Source organism: Tursiops truncatus, chromosome 12 (genome assembly GCF_011762595.2).
Source record: "Tursiops truncatus isolate mTurTru1 chromosome 12, mTurTru1.mat.Y, whole genome shotgun sequence".
Lineage (NCBI taxonomy): Eukaryota > Metazoa > Chordata > Mammalia > Artiodactyla > Delphinidae > Tursiops > Tursiops truncatus.
This window is the reverse complement of record NC_047045.1, coordinates 37,195,165-37,221,723: the sequence shown is the minus strand read 5'-3', so window position 1 is coordinate 37,221,723 and position 26,559 is coordinate 37,195,165. Positions and strand designations below refer to the sequence as shown.

General features: G+C 43.8%; 1 protein-coding gene across 4 annotated transcripts; it reads right to left on the bottom strand.

Annotated features, from left to right (window-relative positions):
* Positions 1 to 3,250: 3,250 nt before the first annotated feature.
* Positions 3,251 to 26,199, bottom strand: PRDM1 (PR/SET domain 1). 4 transcript variants are annotated; one of them, XM_004327135.4, is made up of 7 exons: positions 25,902 to 26,199; positions 24,047 to 24,295; positions 17,515 to 17,634; positions 13,277 to 13,529; positions 7,212 to 8,317; positions 6,616 to 6,744; positions 3,251 to 6,262 (listed from the first exon to the last, which is right to left on the bottom strand). In XM_004327135.4, exons 1-7 carry the CDS (start codon positions 25,941 to 25,943, stop codon positions 5,690 to 5,692), a joined length of 2,472 nt encoding a protein of 823 aa, XP_004327183.2. In that variant the 5' UTR covers positions 25,944 to 26,199; the 3' UTR covers positions 3,251 to 5,689. The 4 variants fall into 4 exon arrangements, with proteins under 4 accessions (XP_004327183.2, XP_073645566.1, XP_073645568.1 ...); XM_073789465.1 differs by lacking the exon at positions 25,902 to 26,199 and adding an exon at positions 24,583 to 24,706; XM_073789467.1 differs by lacking the exons at positions 24,047 to 24,295; positions 25,902 to 26,199 and having other exon boundaries at positions 13,277 to 16,498; positions 17,515 to 17,624.
* Between the last annotated feature and the right edge of the window lie 360 nt (positions 26,200 to 26,559).

Here is a 26,559-nt window from a genome sequence, read left to right as displayed (position 1 = left end):
CCCAAGGCGTAACTACACGGACGGGCTGCTAGCCTGGACATTGCTCTGCAGAGTGCTGGGTGCCAGGTAAGAGTGGTACCATGTCTCATTTTCCACCCCCTTTCAGAATCCCTGGGAAGAACTCAAATGGGGAACACGTTTCCAAATATTTTAGAAAATACACAGCACAGTTCATTTCGCGGTGTCATGGACTCTTCCTCAGAATTAGACAAGCTCTTCAGATTTGTCTTCCATATAGATTTATAGAAATAGTTTCCTAGGAGGCCTCAGGAACATTAAGGAAACTTAAGTTCTCTACCAGAGCCTTAGCTCTGTCTCGTCTCCAGGTGCACCATCATTTGTAAGGTTGAGAGAAACCTTTGAATTACAGACGTGGGAAGGACTTGCCAGGCATCTTGCTTATCCTGTGCTTTCAAACAAGCTGGCTCCTCGCTAAGCCCTCCCAGCAAGGAGACTACTTCCTCCCTCCCATGGAAAGGAACCCATTGTGTTACCAACCCTAAAGGTGGGTGTTATTTTTTGTCATTTAAACCAAAGTCCCTTCTGCTAATGATTTAACTTCATTTCTTTTGCTCTATTCCTCACCCTGGTTGCCATAGCCCGCAGATGAATTCTTCAGATACCTAAAGATGGGAAGTTGTACCAGGATTCCATGAGAACAACCCCCTTTTGTTAACACACTGAAGAATTTCTTACCAAAACTACCCACTGGCATTTACCTGTCACTTTCTCTTTCTTTCTTGATGGGAGTAGGAGAAAACTACAAGGTGACTGTGTTCACATTTATGCTAAATAAAAGCTTCTATCTTAAATTCAGAGAGAAGGAATGGGTCCATGACCAGCTCTGGTTCGTTATTTATCAAACCTGGAAGGAAGAGCAAACCAGGAGAGGTTTTGTTAGTTTACAGTATTCTGTGAAACTGGGCATGGGCAGTATTTGCATAAATCAGGTTAAAAATAACTTTTTGGAATCTTGCTCTGTTTTGGGCCTAAATTACATGATTAAAGCTATATTGAGATTAAATCACTTCTCACTTATTGAAGCAGCAGCTGTCAGTAGCACTTTGAGCAAATGGACTCGGGGGTCCTGAGGACTTGAAGCTTAAAAAAGGATGTGATGGGAGGCTTATTCCTGGGTCCTGAAACATTTCTCGCAGCTGCTGTATGCCCAGAAGTGGTCTCCAAAGAGGTAGCCAGTGCTCAGGATGATCCAGTTTCTTCTGGCCAGACACTGATAATGGAACAGACATGTTATGGAGAAAGAACCCTATGGTCTAATAAAGGAAATAGAAATGTCTTTTCAGTTGGTTCAATGATCCCATTCTGTGTAACTTCGCTTCTATGCATTAATGTTTTTAGCTGCCAACCTCGGTGGTGCAGCCTTCCTTTGTGGACCAGATTATCCCAGAGGCCTGGTTTTACATTAGAACTCCTGCACCATGTGCCTCTAATTACTTTCATTTCTCTGCTCTGGCCTTTCCCCATTGTCTTCTTTTAAAGAAGGCTTCACACACACACACACACACACACACACACACACACACACACACACACACACACACACACACACACACACACACACACAGAAATAAGTTCACTTATACAAACTTATGGGTCCTAAATTGGTTTCCTGTCCCTCAAGAGAAAAAATTTGAGATGTGTGCCCATATACTCCCATGGAACTGTATATCCTATGTTTTCTTCTGGTGAAGAATTGAATGCATCATTTCTGAACAGGGCTTTTAGTTTAAGGAAAGATTCAAAAAGGTGGCTTCTTCATTTTTGCCTTGCTCTACAAACAGCTGCCCAAAGTCTCAGTTCAACAGGGTGGACGTCGGCCGGGGAGACTTGAGCTCCTAGTGAATATTATGTTCTCATGTAATGTTTCGTTAAACAGCTAAGTCCACAAGTGTTCCCGAGATAGATAACTCTCAAGAAAAAAAAGGCATGCTTTGCCACGTAAAGAACTATGATTTATGGTAGTAACTGTTACACTCTGACTCCTTTTGGGCTTTGTTTTGAAAAATTATTACCACAATGGTTCTGTAGAATTTAGTAGTGCAACCAGCACCATTTGGCCCGTTTATGACAATAGGGTTCTGGTTTTCTTAACTCCACAGTTAAATGTTGGCAGCATTTCAAATTCTTGGCACAGATGTTTAAGCGAATATAAAGAAGAAGCATTAAAAAGAAAGTGGGCAGTTCTGAGTGTCTAAATGTAGGGAGCATTGTTTTCTTAACATGCAGTTAGCATGGGCATGGTACCATGAACTTGGTAATGGATGAAATGGCAAGCATGAAAACCATTTGCAAAGGGCTTTTAGAATTTTTTTTTTGGTTGTTTCATTGAGGGCAGTAGCACTTTTATACAGGCATCTCTCTTACTCACATCTACCAAGTGAGACTCAAAATAATTTGTGCCTTTTTGTTTGTGACTGGAGAAAGATGAGTTACTGGAGCATCAATGGATGAGAAAGTAGACTCGCTCCCAACATCTGACCCTTGGGACCACATGGCCAAGCCACCATGATCCCTGGGCTTCATGCTAACAATGCCCAGAGGCTGGCCAAACAACAGCTTTCTTGAAATTGGCTTTAAATGCACCAGTGGCAAATCTACTTCCCGAGTTAAGATGTGAAGGAAAAAGATACGATGGGATGGAGGGCAGGAAGACTATGCAGAAGCACAAAAGCCTTGATTCCCTGTGGGGGGCTCAATGCTGGCTACTGAAGCAAAAACGAAACCACCAGTGGGCAAAATGCTTCTCAGGTTCCCAGGGCTCTCCAGAGCCCCTCACCCAGCAGCTGGCTGGGTCCACACATACACGCTGGATGAAGGCTAGGACGGCATTTCTGGACTTGATCTCAATTCTTCCTCACCTTACCACCCCCACCCCGTCCATCAACAAAGTAAAACAAACAAAAAAGTCCAACAAAAGCAAACAAATCTTCCCCTACTTACTGGCTAATGCTTGAAATGATCTCCTTAGAGGGCACTTTTATAGCTCATAATTAAAGAGAAAAATCTTTGAGTTATGAGAGAGGCAAGAGACCAACCCTGTTAGAGCAGTCGCCGATAGAGGAGGTGAAATTAGGGAATCATCTCTGGGGGGGATGAAGGGTCGGGGTGGGGATGTGGGCAGGATAGAGGCAAATTGTGTCATGTTCAGAATTTGTTTTGGGGCCACCCTTGCAGTATGGTTAAGGTGTCGTTCACTCACCCTTCACTCAAGACACTAGACAAGCATTGGTAAAGCATGAACATTTATATTTAATTTACATTTTGACAATTTGCACATAAATAACAATGTAAACCAGTACGTAAACATAAGATAGTTTGTTGTTCTAGCAAAGTAAAAAGCCAATAACTTTGGTCGGTTTTAACTTTGAGTAGAAGGAAAAAAAAAAAAACCACTGTTGATTGTGGGCTCAACATTCACATGTAAGAGGCCTCAGGGAAAGTCAGAAGGTAAAGAGAATCAAGAAGTCTCAAGCCACTGTGCAGGTCTCAGGAAAAATTCCCATTAATGAGAAAGCATGGAAGGGGAGAAAGAGAACAAATGAGTAATTGGGAATAGAAAGTATTTGGTGTCAACGTCAGAATGTGATGCTTTGGTTTACCTACAATTAAGGACTGTGTTTGTCAAACACTGACTAAAAAATACCATAAAAAACTGTCAGTTTTGTTACTTAAAGGAACAGATCAGTAAGGCTCTTAGGTTTCTCTGCATTATCCTAAATTTGTTGTTCTCTTCTGCAGGTTGACATTAGTTGCCATGGACCAAAATACTGAATATATAAACCAGATTGATGAGTGATACATCAGTTATTTAGGAAGGAGGGAGAGGAAGAGAGAGAAAAGTTGCAGTGGTCGATGGGATTTTTATTTCTGGGGCTTGGGTGTGACCACATCATCAGAATGCGGCAAAACAAACCAAAAAAACCCCCATCTTAGATTGTCCTTAATAGTAAAAAAGTATGTCTCTTTCTCCCTGGTTGTTATGCAGTCCCCACCTTTGCACCAAGGTTTTAGGGTCGCTTACAATAGCAAGGGGGTGCCCAAGCTCACCAATATGACTGTGAGGTCATCGAGTGCTAATTAAGCAAAGTCTCAGAAAGGGTTTTTTTTTTTTTTTTTTATGCCATTAGGAAAAGAAGGATAATTTACATGGTTTGGCTCACAATTTAAGTGGTTATAAATATATTATATATACACATGGTATAGTGGTATAAATAGATTTATAAATATACATCATTCTCCGCTACACCTCAAATGCCAACATGTCATCTTTGGGTTTAGCAGAAGAGGAGACAGAATGCGACGCATTCCAGCTTTCTGGTGCACGCTGGCTCTCTCCTCTTGAGTAGCAAATCATCAGAGAAGCCATCACTTCCTGCACTACTGGACACACTCAATGAGGTAATTGTTGAACAATTCTGCAATGCCCTTTCTTCTTCAATTAAATTAACCATAAAATGTAAAAACACAAATACTGAGGAAAGTCTGAGTTGTACAGAAAAAAAATACAATTGATGTGTTGGGGATAGGAATGTTCATTACCCGCTTTGACCCTAAGACAACGAGAATACCCGTTTTCTGGTTTTTGGTTTTTAAAGTGTGGCCTGAGCCTATCTAACTCAAATCCTTCCTGGTAGAGCACCACGTTTGTGCAATTTTGACATAACAACAAAAAAGACCAACAACAAAAACACCCAGACTCATGCTTCCTCACCTCACCCATACAAAACCACCTGTGCTTTGGGAATGTTTTGCAGTGGTTTTAAACATGGCATTTTGTCTTCACATTTTCAGATAATACATTGGGATGCCAAAGTCTCGTGGCCACTCCGAATGGTCACATGACTTTGGGGGTGGGGCGACCCTGTGTTTTGGAGAGGGAGACAGATTAGCAAAGCCTTCTTGTAGCCTTTCTGGTAAATCTGTGATTAGGGGGGAAAATGCTGAACTATCTACAGAAACATACAAGATTCTCTCTTTCTTATTTCTTCTACCAGAGTTCTTACTGGGTAATTCTGCACACATAGCCCCAAGTTATACAGCGCTGTTCAAACGATACAGTCCTATGAATGAACACATCAGTTGCCTAACTATGGCAATACCAAAAGCTCATTTTCAAACCATTATTATAGAGGGAGGTCGGCTGATGTAATGTATTTGTTTACTAAATCTCAGGTACTTAAAACAGATGTGCAGAAATTATCTACAAAGAACAGCCACCAGACAAAGATAGAACAACTCAAATTACAAGGAATTCTTCCAGTCATTGTAAACTTTTTTTAATTATTGCTTTTTGAATGATAAGTTGTATAATAAATTATGAAGGATTATCATTGAAAAAATAATTATGACTAGGCAATAGTCTTAGCAATGGGAGGGCTATGCAAACGTATCCACACAAATATTCAAAATACACAGGTTCAAATATATAGATGGGGGTGTAAATAAGTATATATAATATGTATATATATTGTCTTTCCCTCATTTATGCCCTGAGATTTCAGTAACTTTGGGGATCCTTCGTTAATTCCAGAGAGGAGAGGGGGAACCGTCTGCCGTCAGGAGAGCTTTGCAGAACTGGAATTACGTACAAGCATTTGCCACAGGCACCCTGACTCGCCAAGTCATAAGTTAAGAAAAAAGACAAAACACCTTTTGTTTTCTGCAAATCTTAAGGATCCATTGGTTCGACTGTTTCTTGTTTGACCTTTACAGGTCCCAGAGGTAGTGGGTTGCTGTGAGGCAACTTCAGGAGGGACGGGTCTGTTGACTCGTAGAGGCTACATCCTGAGAGCAGTCCATTCCCCATGTTTCTTTGCAAAGACACTTTCAGGCCAGTTTCTTCTTTCTCTTTTCTGACCACGGCCAGAATCTCCTTCTCCACCACAGAGGTCACGTCAACGTTGTCCTCCATGTCCTCCAGCCGGTCGGCATTGTCGCTGATGTCAAACTTCTCGATTTCTTCGTTGATTCTGGTCAGGTCCTCCAGAGGCAGCCCCGTGGCTGGGGCCACAGGACAATACCCCTTCAGGTGGACCTTGAGGCTGCAGAGATGGATGTAGCTCTTGTGGCAGTGGGCACACTTGTGGGGCCGCTCCCGGGTGTGTAGGCGCTTGTGGAGTTTCAGGTGCACAAACTGGGTGAACTTGGCGGGGCACACCTTGCACTGGTAAGGTTTCTCTCCGGAGTGGAGTCGCAGGTGGGTCTTGAGATTGCTGGTGCTGCTAAATCGCTTGTGGCAAACCTGCAGCGTGGGGAAGGGGGCACGGGAGGGAGGTGGGAGACCAGAAGGTTAAGAACTGCCAAGCGGAGGGGCGCGCTGCCCACCCACACCCAGCAACCTGGGAGGTGAAAAAACTCGCAGCAGCGTTAGGCAAATGGGGCGATGGGAACGCACTGCCCATGGGGTGTTGTTTCTCTTCCAGACCACTTGTCCAGCCACTGGAAGCTGGTGTGTCATCATCTCAGCGCATCAGCAGCCCAAAGAAGGCAGAATTCTTGTGCTGGTTTAAACTATGGGCTATGGGATGATGGGAGGGCGACTCCTGAGACACTGTCTACAAAGGTCGAAAGTTCAACCCAGAAAACACTGCCCACCTGGCATTCATGTGGCTTCTCTCCCGTGTGTACCAGGTAGTGTTTCTGCAGGTGGGCGAGCTGAGTGAAGCCTTTGTTACAAGTCTGGCATTTGAAAGGTCGTTCTCCGCTGTGCACTCTGAGGTGGACCTGGGAAGAAGCCACACACGTTAGGTCGGCTGTCACGTGGCTGCAAAAGCGAACATTCCCATGCAAGGACTGGGGCATTTAGGATGCAAACCTCTTAAGAAAAGCATCAAGGTGAAGTCTTAGAACAAATCAAACCCCGATGTGATTTTCAGAACTCTGTTGTGTTGGCGCTAAAGGAACAAAAGTCATAGGCTAAGCAGGGACTCGAAACTGATGTTCTAGCGCAAACCCCACGTGTTTATCATTCAGAAGACACGCAGGAGAGGGGAAGCAACGTGCGCCCAAGCGGCGCAGCCAGAGCAGCAAAGGCAAAGGCAAAAGCAAAGCCGCATCGACCATGCCCAGCCCAGGTCTCACGCTGTGGAAATGGCAAGTTATAACCTGCGGGAGGTGAACTAAATACCCACGCGCGTCGTGCACTCCCGGGGACTGACCCCGCGCCATCGGGCGGCCCACGCCAGGCCTACCTTCAGGTTTGAGAGTTGGCCAAAAGTCTTGGCGCAGACGTTGCACTCGTACTTGATCTTGCCGTTCTGCTTCTTCAGGGGGTAGGGGAGCGTCTTGTAGCCAGTCATGTTCCTTTTGTTCTTGATGAGATTCACGGCCTCGTCGCCGCCGCCGGGGGCCGCCGCGGCCGCTGAGGTAGCTTTGGGCTGCACCACGTGCTCGGCCGTGGCGGCGGTGCCGGCCGTCGGGGACCCGCTGGTGGGGCTGCAGGCCTTGTCCTTCAGGCTGGCGGCCGCCCCGGGCAGGGAGAAGGCACTGTGCGGCGCGGGCACCAGCACCTCCCGGGGGTGCTCGGGCTGCAGCAGGCGGCGCGCCCCCTCCGAGGGCAGCGAGCTGGGAAGGGAGGCGGGCGCCAGCATCGGGGGAGGCAGGCCGCCCCCGCCCAGGAGGCCGCCGTACACGGGGTACAGCCTCGGGAAGAGGCCGAAGCTGCCGAGGCCGTTGATGTTGCCCACGGCGCCCAGGCCGTTGCAGTTCATGCCGTAGGGGGGCAGCAGGAACTTGGGGTAGTGCGCGTTGTAGGAAGGGATGAAGGCGGGCGGCAGGTGCGGGGGCGGCGCGTAGCCGGGGTAGGAGCCCAGCCCCTCAGCGGCGGCGGCGGCGTACGGAGCGTTCAAGTAGGCATAAGGGTCCCGGTGCTCCTGGGAGCCGGGGGCCCGCGGCGACACGGTGTTCCCGGGGCTGCTGTGCAGGCTCCGGTCTGGGCTGCTGCGCGCCGAGGGGCTGGGCGTCGTGGAGGACGGGATGGGGGAGTGCGCGATGTAGGGCGGCCGCTCCATCCCGTAGGCCAGGGAAGCTTTCAGAAAGTCTTCCGGTAGAGGGGCCCGGATCGGGTACACCACCCGCGGGTAGAAGGGCATCTCGGGGCTCCCATTTTTCCGAAAGTCATCCGCGTCCTTTTCCGAAGTGAGGGGTGAAATGTTGGAGCGGTATAAGTCCTTCCCTTTGGAGGGGTGGGAGTCCAATTTTAGTATTTCTTTCACGCTGTACTCTCTCTTCGGGACATTCTTTGGGCAAAGTTCATGTTTCTCAGTGCTCTGCTGCTTTGGATGGCTCTGGGTTTGCGCTGAAATAAAGAAAGGGTGATTACTCAGATGGAGACAGAAAATCGGAGCGACGTTGCCCAAGTTGCGCTCTCCTTGAGCAAACCTGAGCCCCAGCTGCCCCAAGAGGGACACCTGGCATCTCAACGCCCACTCATTCTAGAAGGCTCTCGCCACTCCAGTTCCTTCTCAGCAAAACCAGGTCACTGGTGGCATCGATAAAACGAATAGCACCGTTTGTGTTATTTTGTTTCCAACGGTAAAAACCTCATGATAGGACAGTCCTGTTCGACCAAGAGTAGGAGAGCCTCCATGAAAATGGCGTGGAACAATACCGGGACGGGGTGTCACAGGTTAATAAAAGTCATTCTCATGTTCACGGTTTACCTAAAGGAAATCAGCACACCCTGAGAACTAGATGTGCAAGATTAAGACTCATTTCAAGTAATAAGCAGTCAACAATTTTCGCCTCCATTCTTGTTTAATACGAATTTGATAAAACCCTGTTCAAACTGCCTCTTCCCAAACAGACAGATTAGCGATGTGATGCCACCCCTTCCCCTCGATCTGCTGACAACACCAGAATTTCACTGAGGCTCTGGTCTATAACCAGGCTCCCAGTAATGCTGTCCCCTGGAGTCACAAGGCGTGACATAGGCATCTCTGCCAGACCACAACTGGCACTTCCTGAGCCAGTTCAATTACTTAGAGCACCAAAGACGATAGCGTGTATTCCAAAAGACGGCATATTATTACTTGGTAAACAGACTGTTTAGGAACAGCAGCAATGAGAGGACAGGCTCTCCAGGCCATCGCCAGCACTGCCCCTCCAAACACACAGAACAAACGATGCCTTCGAGAAGACACCAGCCAGAGCAGGGAAAACCAAACACTCGCTGCTCAGCCTTCCCTGGAAACCAAAAGTAAAATACACGCTGCTTAGTCGGAGCTCTGGTTGTTGGAGGGCAACCCCACCAGCCTGCACACCTGCCGTAGGCATAGGCATCAGCTGTCGGTGTGTGTAGATGCCAGGAGAGGCAGGGACCTCGTGGCCTTAGCCTCAGAAGAGGACAGGCTTGGGGGACTGGGCTGAAGCCTCTGTAAAAGTATCATTCACTGTCTTTAAAAAAGTCCCTGTTCGATTTAACGGAGGAGGAACTCCAGGCTTGATACCTGATAGGTCTAGAAATGAACTCTGTGGAACTCCAGAGTCTGAATTCTTCAAATCCATTCTCTAGACTGACAAGCTTGAGGGATTCGATTCCAGTTTGAGAGCCCCTCAGAGAATGTTATCTCTGCTGGCTGTTATCAGTTACTCCTGGGTGAGCCAGCAGCCCCAGAATAAACACAGCCCAGACACTATCAGGGAAGATGCTGATGGGGGCAGTGATGGAAAGCTTGTTGAGGGAGAGGGATTTCTGAAGCCACTAAACCAAAATAAATAGCCCCTTATCAGGCCAATATCAGTCTTTCAGTGAGGCTCAGCAGGCAGGAAGTTCAAATTGTCACTTTTGTTTTTTAAAGCTGAAATGGTAAAGGAAGAGAGACAAGTAAGTTGGAGAGCTGATAGGCAAGGCATCTCACACCCACAGGAGGGAATTTTGAGGTGAAAGAGAATGATTTGGAGGCATCCACAGAAAGATGTCACCCTAAAAATAATGAAAATACAGAAACTTCACCATCATAACTTTCTGCCATTTTTATGTGGCAAGTTACGTCTAAGTCTCCTAATTTTCTTTACTGGCTTCAACACTGTCTTGGTTCTAAAATTCAATAAATTAAAGCCATAAGCAAAAAGTTTACGTCTGTCCGTAGCACTGTCCCTACTATTTATTTAGCCTGGTGTTCTTACTGAGCACCTCCATAATCCGATTGTTGAACTACCACAAAGCTAACGATTGGGGACTTGCCTGGTGGTCCAGCGGGAAAGACTCCGCCCTCCCGATGCAGAGGGCCCCGGTTCGATCCCTGGTCGGGGAACTAGATCTCTCACGCATGCCGCAACTAAGAGTCCGCATGCTGCAACTAACACCCGGTGCAGCCAAAATAAAAATTAATTAAAAAAAGAAACTTAAAAAAAAAGCTAACGATTGGGCCAACAAACCAGAAAGTCGGAATTTATAATTTTCTGTGCAAAATACTGAGCACAGTGTGCCTAGCATATAGTAAATCCATGATATATGTTCGATATCTCTTATGCCTTCATAAAAATACAATATCCGGAGGGCAACGTCAGCCCCCCTCAGGTGTTCTAAGGTGGCGATCATGGAGTCTATGTGAAAAGGTACATTTAAGAAAACCATCCTTCAGCAGCTGAGTAATCAGTGGAGCTGGTGTCATTTCTGACTCTCCCACTCAGCAGCAGCTTGAGTTAACATGAAAAAGAAAATCAAGATCTGTTTTTGTTCTTCAATCTTAAATGGCTGTAGGCGGACGGAGTCATTTCAAGAGTGAACTGCTTCTGAAGGCTCTGAATGGCTTAATTATGCCGACTCACATTTTCGATCTATAATAAGAACCCCCAAGACTACAAGAAAGAACCTAGAAGTTCTGCAGTAGGCAAAACAAAGCCTGTTTTCAACTGAAACTGAGAACGCAGATTAACATTTAGAAGTCTATAATCTGGTCAACTGTTTTCTAGATGGGTTAGTTAGATAGATTGAAAAAAACTACCAAAAAAACTTGGGAGGGGTAAGAGTTAAACCTGAGAGTTCCTACTCCTTTTCTTTGGTTTTTCAAAAATGCCTATTTATGATTTCTGGCTACTTATTTTTCTTTACCTCAGTTTTCTTCAACTCTCTCCTCCTCAAAACTCTACCAGTTGAACTATCAGTGCCATTTTAAAGCCCTCACGGAGATTCTGACACAAGCCTCTATCGTGCTTGAAGCATGGAACCCAATACAACTCATGTGAGGACGCAATCTGCCTATTAGGCCTGATGAAACAGTGGAGATTTTCCTGATCAGCATCTCAGTCATCAGTTACCACACCTACGACAACTGGTTTCACAAGGCAACTGGAGTCTTGGCTTACTTACTGTCGCTGGCTATCGTTAACTCTCATTCTTTACTACGAATACCGGACAATGAATGGGTACCTGAAAATGTTAAACCACCATTTAGAAAAAATTCTGCGTAAACAAAAAGGGACATTTGAGGGAACAAAGGTGTCATTTCATAGTATACAGGACAGTTGCTTCTGAACACAAAGAATAAGCATTTGAATAAATGCAAGGCCTTTTAAGACCTTTCTTTGACTGGCAGGAGGTAAGGGATGTATGTGAAAAAACTTCTTTGTGGTTGGAGCAAAGTCAGCAGGGTGGGTCATCTCAAATGGAGTTACTGTTCAAAAAAGAAAAACTCAAAGTCTTTTTCTGAATCCGTGAATGATGAAGCTCAAGGAGTGGGAGGAGACCCTCAAGAGGAAGTGACCGGCTATGCTGAGAAAGTCAGGAGGAAGCAGCACATCTTCCTGGGAGATGTCCTGCCGGAATATAAGTTGCCTTTTACCACTGGGCCTGGCACCTACAGGTGGTATAATAGCCGAAGGGCTCCTGGGATGCTTGGCACTAGTGACAGGATGGAGACTCTTGGAAGCGCTAAAGAGAGATAAGGGAAAAGAACCACCACCATTGGCCAGGACCTGATTATACCCACCATACTCAAGCCGTAAGCCAATTTGTTCCAACTATTCTAAGACTTCTTCCTGAAGCTCAAGGTGCACTATATGTGTGTGTGTAAGGACCACAAACACAAATTTAAAGATGATCTTATGGTGGAGGTCCTTAAGCTTTTATAGCCCCAGCTTTTCAGAAAACTATAAATATAGTCTTGGGATCACAGGGAGAGCAAAAGTAAACTAGACAGTGTGGGATGAGCACCAAATAGCTGTACAATTGGATTATACCTGACTAGGATAAATAATTGGTCCTAAAGTTTAAGTCAAATTCTAATTTATGTTAATATTAACATTCATCTCAAAGGACAAAGTGTGAACTAAAACAATTTAGCCTCCAGATAAAGCAAGTGGGACAGCATATGGACTATTGATGAATCTGGTTAAAGGGTCTCTGGGAATTCTTTGTACTGTTTTTGCAACTTCTCCTTAGGTTGGAAATGAGATCAAAACAAAAGGTTACAAAAATGTCAGCATTTAGAGGCCAAAACTTTTAAACCAGAAGGAGCTGATTTAAAAAACTGCTTTAAAACTTAGCAGTCTGAGAATATACAACCATAGTTACAACAGGTTGGAATTTTATGGTAAATCTTAAATCATTCATAGAGATCACTTGAGAATGACTAAAATGAAGTAGGGTTTTGCAGAGAGGTCACGATAGCCAACTTTAACCAAATAAAAAAGTAAAAGCTTGCAGACCTAAGGAACGGAGAATTTGTTAAGATCAAGTGATAGGTGGTTACTGTAATACTCATCAGGAGATCAGATAATTAGGTTTTTACCATTAGGGAGGAAGCTAAGATATAAAATCTTTAGGGTTATCCATATTCAAATGAGATTTGAAAAATTATATCTCCGAGTTTTTCTAGAAACCTTTTATGTTTCACATCAGACCATAACTTGATAACCAAATGTGCATCTCTACGATAGTTCAATGTACATGTTAAGCACTGACAAGTTACCACAAACAAGGAACTATATACCGTGCATCCTTGGCATGTCAGAACGAATCTCTATTATATTATAATCCTACCTGCCCCCTTTTGGATAGATTAGCATTGAACATAGATTTCTTCCTGTAACTTTCTGAACATTCAAAGTAGCTCTTAGTATTTTTTAAATGATCAAGTTTCATTATAGGAAACAGAGACTAAAAAAAGCTGTTTTCCTGTTCCCAGTCCCTAGTTTAAGCCACCTACTTGGCCCATCAGATGAAGCCATGTAATTAAACAACATGTTATTAGCGCAAAAGGGCAGAACTGACGTTACTGGCATTTCTAATTTTTTTGTTCTGTCATCCACTTACTGAGATTCATCATTGTCAGCTCTCCAGGATAAGGGTAGTGAAGCCTTTCCGCAAAGTCCCGGCAATACCACACAAGAAGCTCCTGGTTGGCGGGGATGGGCTTAATGGTGTAGAAGTAGATGTTCATGCCGTTCTGACAGGCGGCCAGGTTCTGCTCCCGGGCAGAATGTGCTGGGTTCACGTAGCGCAGCCAGTTGCTCTTCTCCTCATCAAAGCCATCGATGAAGTGGTGAAGCTCCCCTCGGGAATAGATCTGCCCAAAAGAGAAGACAGACATGGAAAAGAAAGCCCCAAAGCAACGAAAAGCTTCCCAGGCACCTCTGAGAATAAACCCAGCAAATACCGGGTTTGATTTCTGGTCCCTTATTGCGTGGTTAGAAAAGGAAATCAGTTTAGCCGGAGTTGTCTTGAATCAGCAGAAATAAGGGCAGAAAGAGGGAAGGGACACTTTGTCAGTTACCTTTTCCATTTCAGTTTTAGTGTCTTTTCACTTTTGGGGAAAAGTAACAGAAGAGTGAAACACAAGATTTCATTTAAGGAGCTGCCTCAGAAGGACTAAACAACCACCGAGTACTGTTTCTGCTGCCACAGTGAATGGCACACAGGCAATGCTACTTAACTTGAGTTCCGATCATGCAGACTTTTAATGCTTTGAGTCACTGGGTATTAGACCAACCCGACTGAGTACGTCAAACCGAGTCTCTCAACTTTTTCTATGGCCTCTGTACTTGCCGTTTCCTACACCCCCGCCCAAGGCTTAAACTATGCAAACATCCTCCACCCCCAAGCCTCCAAGTCCAGCAGGAACACTTGTTCATATGAATACTTGGAAGCTTGCCTTTTTGGGGAAATGCTGGGTGAGGCCAAGGTGAACTTCACCTGCCATAACAAAGTGAGCACTGGGACAGAAGCCAGCATCAGACAGTCTACTGAGAAGTCACTTTTCCTCTTGATAAACGTGTTCGGCCTTGCACTTTTCTTTCAAGGCAGAGGAGGGGAGAGGGAACCCTCTCATCCGTGAGGTGGTTGGGCTAAAACACCACTCACAGAGCCATAAGGTTCGTGTTTTTGGTAAAAGAACAGAAAGAAACCATGTTGTTCTTTAAAGGCAATGCAAAATGAAGAATTCAAAGTCTGCCCTAGAGTAATACTGCTTTTGGTTAACAGATACCCTCAGGCCACTCGGTAAAAAGGTAGAGGTAAGAATAGGAAAAATTAAAGTATACATTCTTACTGAAACTTTATAAACAACTTTATAAACAAACTCCTTGCCCTTCCACAGTAACTTTCTGTCTTTCCCTCTTTTTAAGATGTACCCAACTCGTCTTCAGACTTAAGAGATCCTTAACACATATATAAGAAATACCTGGTTATCTGCAACTTAGAGGTTCCAAGTCATAGGGCCTGGTTCATAGCAGAAGTTTTGCTCTAACCGGACAGCAGGTTATTGCTTTCTTCTTAGTCACATGCTATGCTAGTCTCTAAAATGTTTCTGTATTTCGCTCAAATGTTATCAGACAAAAAGGAACTCTGTCCCTTTAACACGGGCAGTAAACACCAGAATCACTTTCTTTTAAGAGTAACTTCCTGTAAATTGTGAAGGGGGAAATACATGTGGCTTCATCAAAGCAGCTTGTGAGAGCTTTTGCGGTGTGTTTTGTTAAGAGAAAATGGAACAAGGCCGGGTGAATTCTGCTATCAAGAGGGGTTTTCAAGTTTGTTTACTCTGATGTGCAAACTTCCAGGAACACGGGGTTCCATCGCTCTTGCACTCTTCGCTGGGCGGAAACTGCTTTCTAAAGCTACGGCTATGTTGATTCCAGTCAGCCTTCCACGGACTACAATTTACTGTATGCTCATTTAAAAACAGAAATGTCGACGCCATGAAGTCACACACACACACACACACACACACGAAAATAAAATAATGATACGTCAGATGAACACTGCTCCCTGTCACCCTCACTACATTTCCATATATTATCAAGAAGATTAAAAACGTGCTGACTCATAGCACAGTTACAAGAAATGTCACTGGTTTCTCAACTTGAACATCCCTTCTCTTCTTTGACTGTGTAATTTGCATGAAACTTTTTCTTTCCTCACAACAGATGTTCATATTCCTGCCAGCAAAATCAGGATGCTTTTAACAACATGTGGGAAGTTATCTCCTACAATATCCTTTGCATGTGAAGGGCCGATTTCAATAAATCCTCCCAAGGAAAGCATTTCAGCTACTTAGAGTGAATCTTCAATGAAGCAGGGAACTGGGACAGAGATAGGAGGTTCTTAAATATTTCTTGTCATTTTTTTTCAAAAGGATCATGAATTAACGAGACTTATGCTGGATTTTCTTAATTCCGACCTTCAACTCCAAAAACTACACGTGTCTATGGCTCATTTCTGAGAAGACTTTATTGGCAGTAAAGGGGAAAATGAACTCACTTACATTTTGCCCATTATTAGTCAGGTATTAAATATATTTTAAGCATGACTAATTAATTAAATAAAAATTGTGAGCACACAACTCAGAGTGAAAAATTCTCAGTGATCTCTTTTGTTTGGAAAATAGTAAAATACATTTCTTAAAACACAAAACTTCCCAGATTTAAAACAAAACCTTGTTTCTTAGGAACAGCTTCTGAGTGATCCCCAAATAGAAGTCTTTTATAAATATACTTGTCCAGATGATATAAGCATTCTAGGTAAATCTGGCCAGAGTAAGTATAATACAATTTTTGTTGCTACCATGCAGCTGTTTCTTAAAAGAATTTTAGTAACAGTTTCCCAGTAATCATGTACATTTTGTGCAAGTATGTATATAAAAAATTGCTTTTAAATTTAGTAAATGTAGCTTTATTTTCTAATTAAAGGAAACCAAATATCCCAAAGAGATCTATGGGAAAACGGAAAGCAGTCCAATTTTTTCTCTGTTCATCCTAATCCAGGGTCTTTTACTCAAAGATTCCACCTAATTAGTTCACCTCTGAGGTCCTTTTTTATTTTTTTAATTAATTAATTTTTTATTTTTGTCTGTGCTGGGTCTTCCTTGCTGTGTGCGCTTTCTCTAGTTGCAGCGAGTGGGGGCTACTCTTCGTTGCGTGTGCGGGATTCTCATTGCAGTGGCTTCTCTCTCTCCTTTTTTTTTGTGATACGCGGGCCTCTCACTGTTGTGGCCTCTCCCGTTGTGGAGCACATGCTCGGGGCACGAACCCAGGTCCCCTGCAACGGCAGGAGGACTCTCAACCACTGCGCCACCAGGGAAGTCCTGTGAGATCCTTTCTAACTGTGATATTCCAAAGGAAATTGGATTGGCCAGACTCTTTGGATGTTAAAGGAAAGTTCATCATCCCGAATGATTATAAGCATTTCCCTTACGCTATGGGAGTAACTTATGTACTATCAAACCCAAAAGTTTCATGGTACAGGTGCGTTGAAACAGGACGAGTCTTGTGGTCCATCTCCATTCCCCTAGTACCATCTTCTACCCATCCTTCCTTAAAGGCATTTATTTATTTATTTATTCTGCGTAAACAAAATCAATGTTTTGTTTGCCGCAATCAATCAATCAATAACAGTTCATCATTATTGGTTTGATGGATTGATTGATTGCGATACGCGGGCCTGTCACTGTTGTGGCCTCTCCCATTGCGGAGCACAGGCTCCAGACGCGCAGGCTCAGCGGCCATGGCTCACGGGCCCAGCCGCTCCGCGGCATGTGGGATCTTCCCGGACCGGGGCACGAACCCGTGTCCCCTGCATCGGCAGGCAGACTCTCAACCACTGTGCCACCAGGGAAGCCCAAAGGCATTTATTTTTGAGGTAATTCATTTATGATTACTTGTCCATTCAATTAAAGTTAAGTCAGCAAGAAATCAACAAGGGGTGAAATCTAAGGCTTGGTGACTCATTACTACTTCCTTGCACAGAAATGCAAATGAACTTACCCTTGAAGCAAGCAGCAAACTCTTTCCTTTCATCACAAAGCTCTAATGAATTGCAAAAATTAAGATTCACATATAGACCATCTCTCCATCCCTAACCACCTACAGGCTGTGTTTCCCAGGCCAAACATTGAACCAGGTTCATCACGGTTGCTTAGAATTCCCTATGTCCATGGGGACCCTGAATACTTGTGGGGAGCCCCAGGACAGGTTGAAAATGGAAGTGACCCAGCAATTTTAGTTTCATTTTTTTCCCCTAATACTTAATGAGTCTGGAAAAATTTCCCTACTTACCCGCCAAAAATATTTCCTGTTGGCGTTCTTGGGAACTGTATCACTGGTGTAGATCTCACCTATTAGAGGTCCAAAACGTGTCCCCTTTGGTATGTATTCTTTACTCACCACTCCAATAACCTAAAGGGGGTAAAACATATGAAACAATGAGTTCAACTGTAAAATATTAATCAATCTTTTCATTTCAATGAGTTGAATTGTCAAATGGTAATATAACCAACAATGATGAAATTGTACTATGGAGAGCAGACATTAATGGTGCCTACATAATTAACAACGAGCTTGACTTTTGGGGAAGACCATCTTTTAAACTCGCAGGTCATAAGCAAATACACAACCAAGTATAAAACAGTCATTCTCCGGTGACTGAGGGTCCTCTATTTTCTATTAATACTTTTTATGCGAGAACGGAGAGGGTAACCATTCCATATTAGAACAAGTTTCAGATACTGAAGAACTAGACAGTCAAGTTTAGCCCACTTCAGCCGGCTCCTAGTTTCCTATTTCTTCTTCTCCCTCAAGCCATAAACACAGTATGCTTAAGGGGAATAAAATAGTTTTAACCTCAGAAACCAAAATAATGTTCTTTGGTTGTTCCACAAAGGCCTAAGGAACCAGAAACAAAACATATTATTTTTTTTTTCATTCCAGATGAGGGTTTTTTTTTTCTTCTTCTAACTTGTAAGTTCTGTTTAATAGAAGGGAATTCTTTCAAGTAACTTTGTTCTTCTCTAGCATCTTCTGCTCAACAGTGGTCAAAAGTCTTCCTTTGAAGTGGAATTTATACCGAGGAGAGCTGTGGGTTCTAAGATCTGAGGAAATGACCTTCTGAGACTTGGATGTATCACACATTTTGACTTTGTAGGGCCTTGCTAAAGAAGCATGTTAAATATACCAGTTCCTCCTGGGTCGTAAATTTCTTTGGGGGTGGGGGGGTTGAAAAAAAAGTCACCAACCAGGAATCAGGAAGCAATTCATTACTATTCAAAAGAACTCCTTCTCCTCTGTAATAGTCCCTTATGACATTTTGCAGTACATTTTGTAGTACATTTTGTTTTGGTTTTTATTCACTCACTCTCCTCTTTTCATTTTCCTTTTGCTCCAAACAGCCTACAAATCACTTACTGAAGAACTTACTGATATGGACCAAGAAAGGAGGTAAAACATATTTATTTCCAGTTTTTATTATCCCTGGTGGCTCCTTTATAATTGTGTACCTGAAATGGTAGGCCCCAATACATGAAGCAATAAATGTCTGCAGTGGAATCTAAGGTTCTGGTTATGATATACACTGACACCTCACTAATTTCATCAATAATTTGTCTCTGTTTAAATGAATATGGAATAAGCATACCTACATGCTTGTGACAGACCAGGCTTTCTCATGTACGTGACTTAAAGAATTAATTTTTTTAAAAATTTAGTATTCAATATACAAGCCAATGGAGCATACCCAGACTGGAAAGACAGAAAAAAAGAAAATTTCCTATATCTAACACAAGTTGAAACAAGGTTGGTGAGCTAGTGTTATTTTTGGCCCGTTATGAATTTCTGGCAAGAGCTGAAAAAAGCAGATGTTCATTTCATCCTCCTCTGCCTCATTTACATCTATCTGCCCTTTCAATAACAGTTCATCATTATTGGTATATGTTGGCAGTATAACTCTGGGGGACGGGAGTACTTCAGAACAGTCTTGAGATAAAAATACATCCTAAAGCTTAAGTAGACTTACTTATTCAGAGGCTCATTGTTTATGATATATTATTGAAAATAATTAATTTGAAAAATGCATGGAATTGGCTTCTATGACACAAATCATTTGGCATTCATGTCTGAATGATTATTCCATAATATTAAAATGACAAACAGGAAAAACAAATAATGTCATTTGTTGGTGAGCCAATAATTAGCGGTTGATATTTTCAACATATCCACTTCAAAGCAGTAGTTCTAAAAAAGGTACTCAACTGGTTTATCAACCTTGTTTTAAATTATAGTCTCTCGCAGACAGTGTCTTGGGGGTCAGAGCTTGATTACCAACAAGTAGCATGACATTGAGGCCAGGGTTTTTCTTCTGAATTGCCATTCTTTTAACCAACGGGCTTTGTGGTATTCAGCTATCAGTCTTACACTAAGAAACATACACCATTTTCTTATGGTCCAGAAGAAGTCAACTAGCATTTTGTTCCCACAAAGGAATCTGAAGTAGACATAAGCCACCTGACACCTTTGAGCACAGCTATAGGCAAGTCACTGGGGAAGCTGTGTGACAGCACTGGAAGTAGCTCTTGTCATCGATAACCTTACAAATGAAACTCAGCAGGCCAGACAGGAGAATAATTTGTTAGGAAAGGGAGGTCTGTGAAAATCCTCATGTCCCAAACAAATAAAAAGAGCCTCAATATTAGATTATCTTTGCAAGTGAGACAGAACCCTAATATTTTAAGCTGTGTGATGCCCAGAGCTTTGGGTACATGTAAACTCACACATATGAATAAATAGACACAAAATCACAGAATTTCAAGGTTGGAAGGAACGGTGTAGCTTATATACCATCTCTATCCGTTCCCAGTCCAGCACCCTATCTCACAATCAGCACCTTCACCTCAAATCCGTGTCTGAGACATTATTCAAAGAGCACAGAAGAGCTGCAACTCTAAGATTCCAATTCTAAGATTCCAGTGCTCAGCCAGGTAACCGGAGTGGGGATCGGAACCAGGGTAGTTTTTCGTGGGAGACCAAGTCATACTTCTCCCTCTGGCCCTGGAAAGATCCAGATGTGAATCTTAGCCAACAAAGTTCTATCCTTGGAGCTAGCCTATGATACAGGGGAACCTGGTATGTGCCCTGAATTTCCCAGAGCTAAAAAGACTAAGAATGTGGTCACCTAGTTCAGGAAGGAAACTTCACTGGAACTGACCAGGGTCCTAAAGCATCCCTGCTGGGCACGGATTGCTGCGTGCCTCCCATAAAGCCACCAGCGAGAGGACACTGGCCTCCACGCTTCCCCGCCTGCCCGCTCTTCCCCACTGTGTGCTATGTGTGGGGCTGACCCCTTCAGATCCGTCAGCGGCCTCCGTTACAGAACAAACCCTGAAGTCCAAGGCTTGCAGACAAAAAACAGGGCTTGTTTTCCATTTTACAAAATGAAGATGTCACAACTTAGTATAGGTGGACTGGGGGTTCTGAATGAAAGTCTGATAGTAAGAAGAACAAATTTGCTTTTTTTTTGAAAGCAAATTCCCTCTTTAGAATATATGAATACACATGCATCGCAGTGAGTTTCAAGCAGAAACATCATTCAGGTCTAAATGTGGTATAAGCAGCCTCACCCCAAATTATATTAAAATCATTTAAATTACTAGCTACCTCTTCCCCTCTCCCTCCATAAAAATGACTCATTCGATTAAAATTCTATTTCGAATACAATTATAGTTGCATTGAGATGACTAGAGCTCATCTCAATGGATGAGTGGGTATATACTCACTGGATCAAGACTTCAGCCTGTACTTCACCCCATTTTTAAAAAAACGGGGTGGAGTGGATAACGATGTTTTTGGAAAGTCTCCTTAATTATCTTCATAGTAAAGGAAATGTGGCAATGCCTGGGTACATAGTCTCCACAATAAAAGGCAGTATGAAGAGGGAATTGCACTTATGGCAAGATGCTTTTTAGAGATGGCTGAATAATGGACTTCAATCAAAATGGCCACTGAGTCCCCATCTTCGGCCTGATGTTTCACTGCCACACGACTCTGGAGGTCAGGCTCGGAGCCACAGAGCCTCTGAATTCAACTCAAGCAACCTCAGTACAGGCTACTGCTTCCAGAACAGAAGTGTTTCAATCGATCTTTCTGTATTCAAGTATTCACAGAAGATTATTTCAGGAGGTCAAGGGGAAAATCCCCCTAAAAGAATAACCCAGCAGTTTAAAAAGTTTTACAAGTTTTTTGAATAGTATGTCTATATTTGGTCTGAGTTCTGGAAATAGGAAGTAAGAACAGCCTCATTAAAGGTGCAGAATGATTCTAAACCCAATCTAAAAATGAGGGTCAAGATCAGAAATATGGTTTGTATGTTTTGTTTTTAAACCAAAAAAAAAAAAAAAAGGTGCTGACACATAGCGCAAATTCATAATGAAAAATGGTCTTTGCTAAAAAAAAATCCCCAGGATGTCAGAACATCAGTACATAAGGTAACATCTTCGCTACTCAAATGAAAACATTTAAAGAAGGGCAAGATAAATCAGTCAGATGAAAACTCCACGTACAAAGGCCTTTTTCCTCTTTCCACGGCTTGTGGGACTGAAAGAACTAACTGAATAATGATAATGTAAACATTTCACCCATCCTGAAGATTTCTGTTCTAGAACTGGTGTGCAGCTCTCATACTCTCAATGGCTCAATTCTACGGTTCTCTTTCACCACCTGGAGGGAGCTCTCCTTCCCCAAAGTGCAAAAAGGAAGGAGGGAGAAACTGAATAACAGGTACACGTTTCCAGAGAGAGCTTAAGACAGCATTACATTTAAGTTGGTCTCCTGGTCGCTTTTATGATGAGGGACAACAGATATACTGCTCTCTTCAAGCATTTCTAGGGGAAAATAGAATAAGAGAAAGCTGATCTCTTATTAGGTTCGTTTTGAAGGACCCTCCTTAGGAATACAGGCACTGTATGCTTTCTGGGTGCTGAATTTATGAAATATGGAGTTACACATTCAGAGAAAAAAACCCCAAACAAGCTTAATAAATGATCGTCCTGGAGTTATGTTAAGACGATAACTAAAACCACAGTGACACCAAGAGGGGCCAGTGTAGCACAATCAAGTAGCACTGGTTGGGGAAGTCTGAAGAACTTTGCTCCAAGGCCTGGCTCTGGCTCTAAGTATATACCTTAAGTAAGTGACTATCTTTCTGAACCTTGGACTAAGGGCATTATTCTATTTAGCTATGATTTTACATAGAATGATGAAAATTGAAAAACTTAAGCTAAGAGCTAAACTGAGGATAAGAACACTACAGAACTAAAGGGCAAGGATGACCCACAGAATAGAGGTCTTGATTTCAATCCCAAGGGGCTGGATGGGGCAACACAGCACAATCGAAACCAGGGAACAGATCAATATTTGGTCAGATTTGATATGCGAAAAAATGCTACAGCTTATAAAGCCACAGCCAAACCTTAAATACCCGAACAAATCCTACACTGATTCCATGGGCCACACACTAAGGGACCGTCTATAGAAAAGGGTGTTACTTTCAGAAAGAGGTGTAATTAAGGCCGATCTCCGGCGTGAAATTTTTGGTAATGTTCACATTAAAATACAATTTAAATTTTGCTTTCTACGAAATCAGCCTCCTCTCTCCCAGCAGGAAAAAAGAAAAAAAAAAAAAAAAGTTGAGCTTTAATGAAACCCAAAGCAGAGTTGCTCTATTTAATTTTAGACAGCTGTGTCACCCCCTCACCAAAAACACTGAACTCAGATACACAAACAGGAAAGAGACAAAGTATTTCCCAAACCGGCTCTCAACTCCTTCAAATGCTGTTCCTTAGGGAAGGAGGAAAGTGATTTGACATGGTTGTAATGAATAGTCCCAGTATAGAATTCTGGGCTCCTGCAGCAAATGACCCCCTTTTCGCGACTTTCTGAAGGCAGTGATAGGACGGACAGTGACCTATGGGAATGGTTGTGATGGCAGGGCTGTGGACGGGTGGATTCCTCCAGCTCAGCCCGGCAGGCAGTAGACCAATGAAAGCAGCTGCAGTAGCTGAATTCTCAAAACAAGAGGTGGTTCTGCAAGTTATTTCACAGCCAAACATCACGCCTAGATACAATCATTATAGAAAAGGGTAAACACAAATCCTTTGCTCATTCCAAGTTTGGGTTTTCAGCCCCTTTGAAACGACAAAGGGTGTACCCACTTCAGAGGCCAAGAAGAAATTGGCCTGCCAGCCCGGTCAGAGCAAAGGAGCTGCCGCAGATAAACAGGGGCTAGCTCTGAAGTCATCCGGACAGAGGGCACTTTTACATGAAACTCTTCTCCGTTTATACCATCACTTCAGTTCATAAACACGTCAAGGTTTTGAGAATAATTTTAGAAACCCAGCTAATAAAGCTGGCTCGTTGAACAAGTAAATAAATAAAGCCATCTCATGACCAAAAAGAGACAAAAGAAACATGTCAAACAGTTTTTCTAAGAAAAAGTTTCTCTCCCTCAAAAGCTAGTACACTGGGGGACGAGTTCTCAAAGCTGCTGACGATTTCACCCACCCCATGCTGCAAGTCGGCTTTTCCAAGACATGTCAACTTGGCAAAAAGATTTCACTGTTTACTAATTCTTATGGAACAGTGAAGAGCTGGAGGAATAAGAAGGGATGGACTTAGGGCAAGAGAAAACAATGAAAGAAGTGAATTAAGTGATCAGTTATTTACTGATACTTACAGATTCTCACAGACATACGAGGCCTCAAGGGCAAGTAGGGAGATTTGGCGTCAGGTGCCAATCTTCTTCAGCAAGAAACCAGAGGCTTACCTCTTTGCTGTTTGTGGCATATTTGAAAAGCAGATTCCTCGGTAAGGATGCCTCTGCCTGAACCGAAGTGCCTCCTTCGGTGCCAGAATCCCAGGGGTGGTCGTTCACAATGTATGTACACTTCTCCTCAAACTCAGCCTCTGTCCACAGAGTCATGTCCGCGTCCTCCATGTCCATTTTCATGGTCCCCTCAGTCCCCTCTGCCAACCCTGGAACCTTCACAGCACTGGAGTTACACTTAGGGGCAGCCTGGAAGAGAAAGGAAAGGCCTTTAATCCCCATTGTCCTGTGGCTCCTCCGAGAGAGGCTGTGACTAATACAGTCGTCTGAACACTTTCAAAGCAGATGCAGAGTGCTTGGTACAGTTGAGTAAGAGCCAGAAAGCCGTATAAAGATTGCCTTGGAGAAGCAAGGTTTTAAAATGTTATCCTTAGTGGAAAAAAAATAAAAATAAAAAAAAAGTGTGGCAACCACATTGGGGGACAAAGTGAAAAAAAGAAAAAAGGAAAAGAAACACCTCCAATCCCTGGCTTTACCTCTCACGGCAGAAAAACGTTGAGGCGCCTAGTCCTCTGTCCCAGGACGCCTGGGGTCATGGCCGCCAGACCCTCAGCGCTGTGGAAAAGCTGCCTCAGAAAAGTGTCACAAACAAGGAGAGGAAGAGGAAGGAGCTCTGTCTGCCTCTGAATGAAGCTAAAAATGGAAAGCGCGTGTGGTGCAGGAGCGGAACCCAGCCTGCCTTTTCCAAATGGGGAAGACTGAACTTTCCCACCAGCTCCCAACTCAAAACAACTTTCAAAACAACTCGCTCCCCCCCCCTCTGCAGCGCGATCTCTTTCATCCTCTCACAGGGAAGGCCGAAAAGGGCTGCATCCTGCCAGCATCACTGAGCTGCAGCTTTTCCGAGATCGTTTGGACCATAGGAAAAGAGAAGGAAAGATGGGGGCGGAAGGGGGGGCAACTCCCCGCAGTTTCTTTTGACTGTGGGCATCTCACGCCAAATTGAAAAAGTAAAAACAAAACATAAAACTGTTCAACAGAATTCCCTGGAGAGAATTCCTTTAGGAGCCCTCAGCTACAAATAGCACTTTCCATTTAAATCTGAAAGTGTACGAATTCCCAGAAGTCACTGATGGGCCACAGTTACTGTAACTAAAGTTATAACAAATATAGAAGACTCAGAAGACAAGCTCTGCTTCCACTTACAAACTGATAAGGGTATTCCCGCAAATCCCCCCTCACACGCAGGAAAAGTGCTTTCCAAAGAAAGAGAGAGAAAAAAAGGTAAACAACGTCTGCAGTGTTTTCGCATACAGACGGGTTGGGGAAGAAGTAGGAACGTGGGTATCATTTCCATGTAAGAACATGTCCTTGTTAGAATGTAAACATAACACTGTCCAAGTCCTTCAGGGTGGCTTTTCCATTCTTTTATTTCTTCCCTAAATATGATGCTCTTTAAAAAAAAAAAAAAAAGTCGGATGCGAAGTTGTCTTTCCCTCAGCCACGATTTAAACAAACGTGCTTATTTCTACGTAGTTGCAACATGTACAGTCACGATGCCAAATGAGTGTTAAAATAAACCCAAAATTTAAACTTAAGCCAATGCGGAATAGTTACTTTGTTGGACGGGTGTGGGCGGGAGCCACTACCGAAATTTCAATGAACTGACAATTACGCCTAGAACTGAAAGGGTTAATGATTCATAAGGAAAAAGTCTTATAAATGTTTGACAGTACTAAGCGCCCGAAAGCAGAAGCCCTTCTGGTTTCTACTACGACTACGTTAGCCAAGAGAGAGAAAAAAAAAGAAGTTTTCAGATCAATTTCAGAATGAAAAACAAGATCAAGTTCCTTACCAAGGTCGTACCCACACGTTTTTCCAAGCAAATATCCAACATCTGAGATAAATGTCGCTCATGCCTACACAGTCCGCATGTGCTCCGCGTCCCCTCCCAGCCGAGGGCTGGCGCGCACCGACCGCGGCGGTGCCCCTCTCCTCCGGCGGCTGGCGCCCGTGTCCCGAATCCCGGCGCGGACAGGTGCCTCGCTGCCCGCTGCCCTGCCTCTCCGCAACACTGGAGGGCCGAGTGTCACGGCAGCACGCTCAGTCTGTGTTAACCCGGCCGGCGGCTCGGCCCTTTCCCCCTCCCTGCCGCAGATTTCCCATTCGTGATTCACTCCTACCAGCCGCCTGAAGTGGGGGCGTGGCCACACCTGGCCGAGCCGTGCAGAGCTCACCCCAGGGCTTTCCTCCAGCCCGCGAGCGCCCAGAGCTTCCTCCCTCCGTATCTGAATTTCAACATTTACTCGGAATCTTCTGACTTCCCTTTGAGGGCACTTAACCTCAGCGTTTACTCGGGCTGTATTGTATTCTAAAGACTCCAGACCGCCCTCCTTCCTGCTGCGGCTTTATAAGGGGCGCACATTCCTTAAATTCAGGGAAACCTAAAAATGACCTAAAATCGTTTGAGTTCCTCGGCTCAGATCCAGTTACAGAACATACAAAACTTACTT

What these genes read in the sequence shown, in the direction of transcription:
- PRDM1 (XM_004327135.4), bottom strand. Translation starts at nt 25,943, where the DNA reads ATGTTGGATATTTGCTTGGAAAAACGTGTGGGTACGACCTTG. An exon ending in AACGTGTGGGTACGACCTTG is followed by an intron (nt 24,296 to 25,901) that starts GTAAGGAACTTG and finishes TTTCTCTTCCAG; the next exon opens with GCTGCCCCTAAGTGTAACTC. An exon ending in ACAGGAAATATTTTTGGCGG is followed by an intron (nt 13,530 to 17,514) that starts GTAAGTAGGGAA and finishes TCTTTTGGGCAG; the next exon opens with ATCTATTCCCGAGGGGAGCT.